At 38.3% G+C, this 11,659-nt stretch overlaps 1 protein-coding gene across 4 annotated transcripts in view; it reads right to left on the bottom strand.

The window, feature by feature from the left end:
- LOC111868929 (ubiquitin carboxyl-terminal hydrolase 36) overlaps nt 1-11,659 on the bottom strand; it is a 49,178-nt gene that overhangs the window by 5,331 nt on the left and 32,188 nt on the right. For 3 of the 4 annotated variants that reach the window (XM_023860052.2, XM_023860051.2, XM_023860054.2), the window contains exons 10-11: nt 4,248-5,453; nt 1,603-1,823 (exon numbers count right to left, since the gene is read on the bottom strand). In XM_023860052.2, coding sequence (XP_023715820.1) covers nt 1,603-1,823; nt 4,248-5,453 — 1,427 coding nt within the window. The remainder of the gene's footprint in view (nt 1-1,602; nt 1,824-4,247; nt 5,454-11,659) is intronic. The other variant, XM_023860053.2, reaches the window with a different exon arrangement.

Below are 11,659 nucleotides of genomic sequence, written 5' to 3'. Positions count from 1 at the left end.
AACCAGCTCTTGAAGAAATGCATCTAGGAAATGTCTGGTTCCAACAGGATGGTGCCATGGCCCACACAACCCGAGCTTCGATGACAGTTTTGAGGGTAAAGTTCCTCGGACGGCTCATCTCGCTTCGAAGTGACATCCCGTGGGCAGTGCACTCACCTGATCTAACGCCCTGTGATTTTTTTTATGGGGATCCCTCAAGGCAGAGGTTTTTAAACATCGCCCCACAAACCTGCTTCAGCTGAAGAAGGTTATTCAGCAGGAACTAGGCCAAATTCTGGTGCACATGTTGGAATGTGCAGAGGGGAACTTCAGAAAATGGTTGCATCAGTGCACAGAGAACGGTGGCCACCACTTTCAAGATATTTTGTTTAAAACTACATGATTGAAAACTTTAAAGTATGTTCTTTCATTAGCTAAACATAAATTTTGTCTATCAGCAATAATTTTTCTTTCATTCCCCTTCAAAAAAGGAAGTTTCTGCGCCCCACCCTGTACTTTGAGAATTTCTACATCTGTCAACACAACAGTTTCTTATAAAAATATACAAAAACAGATTATTTACATTAAAATCTTAAAAACATGCATGTTTCAACCCTTACTGGGTCCTCATCAGGTGTACTGTCTGTGCTTAGGTGCTGAACTAAGATTTTTAATGTAAATAATCAATATTTGTATATTTTTATAAGAAACTGTTGTGTCCACTAGTAACCATATGTATCACAGTTACAGGTCCAACATCAGGTTACCAGGTTATCAAATTCTGTGAAGTAGGAGAAAAAGATGGCTCACTTTACAAGTAAAATGTTATGCCCTAATATGGAAGTAATGCAAGTCTGTACCAAGTGACTTCAGCTCCTCTTCATTAGTGCCTGCCATGTTGGCTAATTTTCTTACTTTGTACTTAGTGGCTTCTGATTTCCTGGTAACTGCAATGGTAGGAACTTAATCGCAGGCCTTCCACCAAACAGGCCCAGGTTTGATCCTAGGTCGGGTCACATTTGATTTGTGGTGGACAAACTGGGACTGAGGCAGGTCTTCTCTGAGTACTTTGGTTCTGCCTGCCTATTCTCTCTCATTCTACCAAATGATCCAAAAGCATCTGTCATCCAGGGCTGGTACAATAGGCCCAACAGTGGTTGGCACACCAACTGAACTCAGTCCTACTTCACCCCACAAATTAAAAAGGACAGCAGCAGAATGTGTGCTGCTGTGTTATCATTAATAAATTTTCTCACCACAGCAGTGGGCAAAGGTTTCACAACTGTTCCATAAAGCAAAGCTGTCCGTGTTCTTAATTAAGCATCATGCCATGAAGATATGGGTGAGGGTTTGAAGTACAGCTCTACAGGTTCTTAAACTTGGCACTAGATAGATGTGACTGGACAGCTTCATGCCCTGGCCATTTTACCATCAAGGAAACAGTCCTGAGTGCCCAATGGGCAGGAGAGGCTTGCCGGTCTCATTGCTGAAGAGAAAGAGATGTTTCCTATGCCAGCAACTGAACCCTAATTCCTTTGTTGTCTAGCCCATAACCTAGTCACTGTACTGAGCTATCTCAGTTCTAGAATTCAACCCACACAGAACAAAAAAGTATAAACTTACCATTTGCAGAACCATAACCTCGATGTGACAGATGAGTTAAGTGATTAGTAACATCAGGCTTATGAGACCCAGTCCAGCAATGGCCATTTGTCTGTGCTTGGTATGTAGTGCTTATTCCCAGGGTCTCATGGGTTTTTTCTACCCATTCGTAGCTTTCATGCTCATCACCGTTCGTAGCCTCAGACCCCTCACTGCCATCTGCTGCTGACTTCTCTTTCCTGCTGAAACCAACAATCGTGTATCTGTATACACATACACACATGCACTGCTACAGAATTCCCATTAGCTGTTATATGTTCATGCATGGGCAGAAGAGAAACGACAGGCCATCACGACTGGTGTACCCATAACAGGTAAATAGCACATGATATGCTACCAGTTGTCGAGGCAATATCAATATATATCTATATAAATAAACAGAACCAAGTTCCCTTCTGTAATTCCATGTCACTGTATTGCAACATACAACAAGTGGCTGAAAATTGGCAATAAACAATTAATTTCTGATTACCAAACAATAAGAACAGAGAGCAAACCACACAAAATGTAAAACTCAATCATAAAAATGCATGCCCTTTTATTTGTATCGCAGAATTCTGAGCTGCTTCATTTTTCAGGATCAGTTCCCCCACCTTGGTACCAAACATCAAGGCATAATGCTTCATACTAAGAGGTCCTACAGTTGATTCTCAATCTAAATGCCAAGTATTCTACTTTCCCCATTAATCAATCAGATGCTGTTACAGCTTTCTGAATCAGTGTCATCGAGCTGTGACCCTAGCTGACATTCACTCAACCCTTTGGCATTTAGAAGAAACATTAATTCTTTGTGGTATTACTTTGGACTCCCACAATCCTGGTTAGGAATGCGATCAAAAATTATTTAAATACATATCCTCTTTCACAAAACTGTGATAACAATAATAATCTTACCTACAATACTGATGAATAACACACTTCAAGGACTGCTTTCATTTAGGCACATGTGTGAGAAAGGCTTTTCAGCTTGCGACCAGATGACAATAAATTTTTGAGAATCAATGACAAATCTACCAAATTTGTTCATGGTAATCACAATTTACAACACTGGCTGGCGACCTTTCCAAAATGTAATAATTTGTACTACTTATGCCCCTTGATACAGGACCCTTTTTAAGTGAAAAATGTTCACAAATCATTGTGCTCAAAACTAATTCAGTTCTAGGGCTACAGTACTATTGGAGTGGGAAGTCCGCAATCCCATTGCAGAATACTAAAGGCACTTACAAGTTTGGAAAAATCTTGAAATTTGAGATTGAAAAATCAATGCTGCAATCAAGACTGAGGTACTTTTTCTCAATTCAATCTAAAAAATCTGGAACTCACACATGTCTAGCTTTACTGCAAATGAATAACATATGGGAACCATTTCTAACTTCACCCTTAAGCAACTGTTTTGTGTAAACTATGTAAAAACATGTAGGCATCAAGTTGGATGAACACTCAAATTTGCACTCAGAGAAGAAACTTTCAACTGCACTGCAATATTTTAATTAAAAAAAGGCAGAATTACTACTGTAGAAGAGCATCCATTATACCAGTGTTGTGTTCATACCCTTGAGGTTCCTGAATACAAAGTCTAGGGATTAATTTGAATCATCGCCATGAACCTTATAATGAATATAATAAAAAATGTCCATTTTAGCAATTTCCAAAATATTATGTATATCAAATATACCTGAGAAATTGAGAATGGCCAACATAATGCAGATAAATTAATTACAAACTGTCATAACTTTCATAAATCAGAAGTTAATGCACTCTACAACCGACAAATGCACAATGAGGTGGCTAATCGTCAGAGCTCAGACACACTGCCATCAGTGAGCTACCTGAATGATCCAAAACATGTAAAATGTGGAATTTGAACATAAATGACCAAAGAAACTGAAGTCAGATTTGTCAATGTTGCACTGGCTCATAGCACAACATTCCAACTTATTCAATACAGACACTCCTGTCCCCTCCAGAATATCCAAAATAGAATCAGATTTCTGAAAGTGCCTGATAATTTAAAGCACAACATGGGAACTGAACAGGATCATGCTTCAGCGGGACCCCTGAAACTATACAAATGGGCAACAACATCACTTCTGGAATTTCTGGGCTCACCCTCAAACAATATGTCCCAAAAATCAATTTGTTGAAACCTGTACTAACCTCTCACACACAAATACAAAATGTATCTCATTCCCACAAGACCAGAACTAAGTATTACAGACATGGCTAGAAACAATCATACTGTAGACAAGCAGAAGAATCTCTGAACTGAAGGAAATAAGACAGAGAAATCCTGTGCACAAAGATTGTATCACAGTGACAAAGCATATGAAGTTCATTAAATCCTTAATACCTTACGGCATATACAACACTCTTCCTTCGGGTAACAAAGACCCTGTGAAGGACTGTGTCCTGCTCTGAAACTAAAGTATCATCAAATAAATATAAGCAAATCAGTTTAAAGATCAACTGGCAGCATATCACTCTACACTGTGTACAACTCCTGGAGCCTATTTCATATTGGCATTGCCACGAGTGAAGTCTTGTCATCTGTCATGACTACTGACTGACATGGGTTTATAAAATGATATTCGAATTTAACTCACTTTTTATGTTTCTTTAACTTCTTTGGTTTCTTCTCTCGTTTCCTGCTGTACTGTTTCAAATTACATTCTTCCACATCAGAGACTTTCATGTTATTGCTTTCTGGTTGTGATAAGGTTGTCTGTATCTCTTCATCACAGTTCTTTGTTTCCTTAACATGTCCGGCTCTCACTGTCACGCTGTCACCCTCACTTTTGGTATGTGTTGTCGCACTGCCAATGTGAGATAGTGAAAGTTCTGATTCATCTTTTATCAGTTTCATGTCATTCACAGTTATGTCACTGTCTGGGCAACAAGACTTATGAGCAAATGGTCCCTTACATTTTGATGAGATATGATTAAGCTTTTGCTTTATGTCGGATACAGTCCAGTCTGTTGTCGAATTGGCGAAACTGTTACTGCTACTACTACTCTCGCTAGCTACAGAAGGACTGTGGTATAACAAATCTGTCACTTGCCAAGCTGTACTATGTTTCCCATGGCTTGAGGGGACAGAGGTATTCACCGTTGTGCTGCTACCAGTTACTTCTTCATCCACATTTTGCCTAACTTCTGCAGAGGTCACCTCTGATGCCACACTTACAGAGCTGTTCCTGATATCCAGCCTCATCAACTGTGAACCACCATCCTGGCCACTTCTTGCTTTACCATGTGACACAGAACTAGTACTGCTCTCACAACAAATGTCTTCAGGCTGCAAACTTTTAACTTCACTATTACTTTTCACAGTTAAATCTGAAAGACTCATACTTAAATTACTAGTGTCTGATTTCTTAATCTGAACACTTTTACCAACAGCTGTGCAACTGGCCTTAGGATATTGACTGCTATTAGCTGTCTCTCCACTGGTAGGAACACTGGCACTGGAACAGATGTTCCTTTCTAAAATGGTCTTTGCTGGAACTTTGCCACTGATGAGCACAGGTCTGGAGAGTTGGGAGGGAGGGCTCACTTCTCCAAGGCTAGGCATGTCCCATGAGCAACGGGGTGCTGCCTCTGAGTCACAGGAACTTGACTCATCTTCACCTGACTCACAGTATGGCACAAGACTGGCTGCCGAGCTGGCCGCAGTTGATGCGCTTAGCTCCCGCCGTTGAGGAGAAGGCTGAGGTGGAGTGCGGTATACTTTGCCATTCTTTATGTGCATCACCAATCGTGCTGGTGTGGGTGACACAGCCGGCTGGTGCAAGCCAAACACAACACGGTCCCTGCAAAAACATTCAGGGTGTCTACCAATTCAAAAACTATAATTCTGGATCTCCCTAGACATTTCTGTTTTCTTGTACATTTTTCTAGTTCATGATAATGGATAACAAAGTTCTTTGCAATGACATCAGCTCTACTGTGTCATTTCACTCTACTTAAGCATTAACATTATTTTATCTCATTATCTGCCAATTAAATGTACACTGTTTTAGTCACCATGATGGATGCATTCTTCTTACAATGGATCTGCTTCAGAATATGTTCAACTACTTCTTTAATAGTGCAAATCATGGGTTCTTATATACCTATGGCCTCAAAAGCAAGTCAGCTGTAATAACAGAGTAATTCTAACTGTTCATATTATGGACCTTTTACACAAGTAGACACCCTGTTCTTAATTTCATGCCATCATGCAATTAGATCCTCTCTACCATCCTCAGCCTTTGATTCCGTTCTCCCCATCTGCAACTACAATCTTACTACAACTAGAGCATCTTCTCCTCCACCAAAATAACAGAATCTGCTGCGTCTCATCCATCCTCACACACTCCCAGGCAATAAACAACACACCATTAGGGATACCATCAGTATCAACCAGTTACACATACCTAGAAGTTAGTTTTTAATTTACAACAAAACGGTGCAAACAAATTTATTTATATACATACCGACAGCCAACCTGAAGTTTCAATTGGCCAATGGAAATGGGAATAGGAGGAGGATTTACAAAGCAAATGCAATAAATTTCAACCATACAACAAGAGATATGCAGACTGAAATCCCAGACTCAAACTGAAACCCAAACAAATTCAATTTGATTTTAAACAAATTACGGTACATTAAATTCATTACACAGCAATCCCTTGCCAACTGCATATTTCAAGAGACCAGTGGTTTTCTATCTGTATCCATCCGGTTTTGGAAACTCTGGTAACTGATTTATATCTACGGTTCTTAACTATTTATACAAGGAAAACCTCTGTGGCTCCCACACTACAAATCCATATCTGCTGACAGCTGGGCTACAATAGCACCTGAAACCAGTTTCATAGCATCCAAATTATCATCATTATGGTGCATGTGACATTTCTCTTACATTATTATTTTCACGTATTATTATTTATTATGTACCCTCTGTGTTTAGTGAAGAAACTGGCAACCTTAAGAAATGAGAAGTGACAAAAGGATGCCATGATATGCATATAAAGACACATTTAAAGTCAGATTTCTTGACATAGTGAAAATAAGTGTTCTGTAGTTACCTGTTTAAGTAAGAAACTCACTGAAGTCTGTAAGGAACAACAACCACTGGCAGTAAACAGTACAGCCATTGCTTCTACTTACAAACTTCATAGTATCAATGCAGCAATACAAAATGGCAAAATATCTGTTCATAAATTCTGTACTGTTCCTACAAATTTAAGCAAATGCTGTATATGCAACTCCATGGCTGTATGAAGTGAGCACAAGAAACTGGACAATGCCTTTCACTCTCCTGACAGAGTGAAGCAAGACTGGAAAGTGCATGCTTGATAAATGTAGCATACAAAATTACCAATGGCATTCTTGGAAGTTCATTAAGCTTACTTAAAAAATGGAAATGAAATGAAAGTTAAGAGAAATCTCCGATATCAGATATCAATCAAATCTGTGGAAGCATTTACAGGGTATAATGGTAAGTCCATTTACAGCCTTATGTAAAATTAGGTTCCATCATGGATTAATATCACCAGAAGTTGCAATTCCCATACAACTTTTAGTGGAAGTCTCCCATATTTAATTTCCACAAAATCTGTGAAAAGGTTTATGGAAGTTCATGTCTGGCCATATATAAACTAGTTTTATTATGGATCAATATGGTTAAAAATAGGAATTTCCACAACTTTTTGATGGAAATGTTTCACAATGACTTTCAAAAGAATGTGTGTGAAGTGGTTTACAGGACACATGAAAAAGTCTTATGCAAACTAGACCTTACTGTGAATCTATACAGCTGAATATCAGAATTACAACTTTTAATGTAAGTCTCCCATATAAATAAACCTATCTAATAGTTCAGACCCCCTATACCAGATGTTCGGTTTTGTTTTGCAATGCATGCCTAAAAATGAATTTTACAAGGAAAATGATTTGTTTTACTCTAAATGAATTTCATACAGTTCAAAATTTCAACCATTCACAATCACTGTTCAGGAATAAAGGTAGTGACTGTTAATGCTGATATCTCATGTTGTGGTGTTGTGTGTTAAGACACTGTGTTCTCTGGCAGGTGGGTACCGAAATGGCAATACATTATTTGAAGATATGTGATGACCATGTGACATTGTAATGTGGATGGCCAAAACATTTCTAGGCAACAGCTCGATAAACATGTTCCCATGAATACTCAACAATGGACTCTGTTCACTGTGGGCTATGCTACAACTAGTTGCTAGGTGATTCAATACTGCTGACAACAGAGGACAGTGTATATATAGTAGTTAGGTTAAACTGTCACCACAACAAATGTATACTTGCTTTCAAAATTTACAATTAAACCTTTATTTCTGCTACATGTTTCAGTCATATACGACCATCATCACGCAATTAATATACGAATACGTCTAGTCATCAAATTATTAATAATGATCCATACTAGTGCAACATGTCATATTATATGATAACATAAATTTTGCCTCAAGTTGGTAATAAGTATTACAATTAAGTATACAAAATAAAAAATATATAACATGTACTTAGAATATGTCAAAAGTGTATACAAGTATGCTGATTAAAACAAAAAGCAAACTCCGTGGCCTGCAGTCCACAAGTGAACTATACTGACTGAGTGACCTCTGCTTGTCGGTGAAATTAGTGCCATCTTTTAGTGGATAGAGAGTGTCGCGTGGTCAGTGCAACCTATCCCCATGGCTGTTAATCTCGGTTTTGTAGACCAACTATGCTGATTATATTACAAAATAAATAAATATATATATATATATATATCCATGATGGAACCTAATTTTACAAAAGGCTGTAAAGGGACATTAACAAATATTATTAAAATATTTAAAATATGAAAACTTATTAAATTATTAAGAGATTAAGAGTATATATGCCAAGCTAATTCTAAGGTTTATGTGCTACAGTTTAGTATTACGCATATTATATATAATTTGTGGATCACTGTTTTTAGAAGCGTCCATGTAGTAAAACCAGGTTGTGAAGCCCAGGGGTAAGTGTCAATGATATACAGATTATTATGAATGTGTGATATTTTGGGTACATGTATTTCCCGACATGAATTGTGTTATTACGTGATCATTAATATGATGTATGCGTTTTCTAGTCTGGGCGTGTATATCTTAGATATGTACTACACTGTGCATTGGTTCAATGTAGACTGTTTTCTAGGTGGTCCGCGCTGCGACCGTTGCTATGCAACGACGTGGTAAACAAGCCTCTACAGCAACAGAGGCTGTGTTTTCTGCATGGTCAGTGTGGAGGCTATATAACAAAAGTTACAGACATAACAAGCTTCAGTTTTTAAGCAACAGTGACAAAATGGAGAGTCCAGGAGGGTTCAGCAGTTGAGAGCACAAGGATGAGAATGGAGCATGTCCTTAGTGAATTGTGAAGATTGAGTACAGATTAGAAGAGGAGTAGAGTGATTTGAAGACTTTATTCATATGTAGTATTTGGAATGATTTGAAGCATTTGTTTCTGTGTTTTAGTTGTGTTACCAGGAGAGAACTAGTGTGTATGAATCAATAATAGTGCTGCATTGCCTGTAATTAAATGTGATTAAGAGAGGTGTAACCAAGGAGCTAATAAGTCCAATAATTGAAACTAGAACCCGCCATTTTCGTTGCACATACCACTTTACATGCGACAATATTATAGGACTATCCTTCTGATTTCTGTCCACTCACTGTCCCAGTTTCCTAAACCACTACATCTCTGAAACTGGATTTACTTCCTTCATCAAATAATGAAGGTCAAGTCAAGGCTTTGTTTTCCTGGTCACAAATTCTAAAACACGGGTTCAGCTTATGTTTGAGTAACTGTGGCAGTGATGAAAGTTCTCTTCACAGGCCCTAACAAATCTACAGACAGGTACTTCTGACACACTTCACACTTCAAGACAACTACATAACATGCTGGAAACAGGAGAATCTACTCATAACACAAACTTCCATATTCTTGGCTCAAACCACAATCAAAATTCTATACAGCAGAATTTTGTTATATTTAATAAGTGCCAGTCCAAATGACTTGATTAAGTGTAATGTGGCAGTAAATCAGCAACTACAGAGCCTTTTAACAGTTCACAGGATACACAGCCCCAATAAATGTATGAGAAGAAAATCTCCATGAAGAGCTTATACCCTATATTTTCAATCGTTGCAGTCAGTGCTGTCACAACTGATGTGTGGCTGTCATTGTAACAGTCGCACGCTTGCTGTCTTGGCCTAAACACACAGTCAGATTGTATGTATATCACTTAGAATCACACAGCCTGTAGATTTTCATCCCAAACAGTTTGTGTTTATATGGTGTGTGTGTATGGTCACAAACTGAGACTGTACCTTTGGAAAGGTACAATGATTTCACTGAATGCTAAATGTTCAGCTGCATATGCATCACTGGGGCTTATGAAATATAGTTATCATTTTCCATAATTTGTCATGATATTCATCAGTTTTATCAGGTTCACTGAAAGACTCTCAGTATATGAAAGAATCTCTCATCACAATTGTGAAAACTGTTCTAGTATGGACCAGTAATCTTTCAGTGTCCCTCTAATCGTGCCCCACCTGCATAAAAACAGATAAAGAACAAGTACACTTCCTGCATAGTCATGTCAGACAGAGGGGCTTGTCCTTTGTCAATGTGTATTGGTCTCTTCAGTCAGCAGTTGCAAAGAGCATCAAGTACAGTCTTTCATAAAATGATCTGCCTGCAATATAGAGTTTGGGCACAGTCAGCAAACTATGCAGTGCGTGCGTACGGTGGCACTGTCAGTGAGTACGTCACTAAAGGAGCAATATTATCTTCAGATAACTGTTTGTCTGAATAACTGCCTAGAATTACTTTTTGTGCTATGTCTTATTCCTGAAGTCTCCACTTAGAAGCTCTGCCTTGCACTCAAAAGTAAGAGAACGAACTGTATCAGTCTCTGTGAATGTGACTGCAGTCTGCAACACAGTCTCAGCAAATGCCCATTGCCTGCTCACATCACGAACAAATTCATATTGCTATCTGTGTGTTGAATGTGACTCAAAGTCCACTGAGTGGAAGATGGACAGAAGTACATGAAATTATAATACACAATATACATAAAAAACCTGCATTTAAATTCATAAAAGTAAAAAGTAATGGAATGAAAATATTTATGCAATTACTTTTACTGATTCCTGATCACAAAACAAAGACACTGGCAGTATACAGTATTTATTTTGTGGTTTACTCTGAATTTAGGGAACACAGAAACCGTTCAATCAATGTGTTGCCAGGCAACAGCTCTGTAAACTTTGTCCAACACGCAAAAATAGAGGAAGCTGTTTTCTGTAGATCTGACCGATGCGCCAATAGACTGGCTGGATAGCGATCACGTGATATGTGTTTCCTGTAGGTCCATGTCCCTTCCGCAGCTATACAAGTGACAGAATTCGTTCAGGGCAGTTAAGAGTTATGACTTTCAAGCAAGCAAGTCAGTTCTCGGTAGGAGATAGCTATGGGAAGTTCATACTTGAAGAATTAGAAATTGGTCTCTGAAGGCTTAAAGTGTGATTGGAAGACTTTATTTATGTGTAATATTTTGAGTGTATAATTCAGTGAGACTATTCTAGTTCCTGTGTTATAAACCTATGAAGACTAGTACAGATAGACTGAAGAGATTAGTGTGGAGTGACTGTAAATGGTGTAAAGCAGTAAGTGTTATAATTATTTGTAGTTATGACCTGTAAGTCTCCAATAAATCCAATTACCAATCCAAAAAATGTGCGAAGATGGATACTAACGAAAGATGCCCTTGAAAAAACGTCACAAAATCGACAATCTTTCCGCAGAAAGAAAGCTAAATTTCCAGAACTTGAAAATAAACTTTTGCGATATGTGCGTAATACACGGGCGGGTGGATTTTCAGTGTCTGTGGAAATGATTCAATTTGAAGGCCTCAAAATAGCGGACAGAATGAAAATTCCTCGTAATGAATTTAAGGGAAGTT

The sequence above is a fragment of the Cryptotermes secundus genome, unplaced genomic scaffold (genome assembly GCF_002891405.2).
Source record: "Cryptotermes secundus unplaced genomic scaffold, Csec_1.0 scaffold898, whole genome shotgun sequence".
Lineage (NCBI taxonomy): Eukaryota > Metazoa > Arthropoda > Insecta > Blattodea > Kalotermitidae > Cryptotermes > Cryptotermes secundus.
The sequence above is the reverse complement of the archived record's forward strand: the minus strand, read 5'-3'. Positions and strand labels throughout refer to the sequence as shown.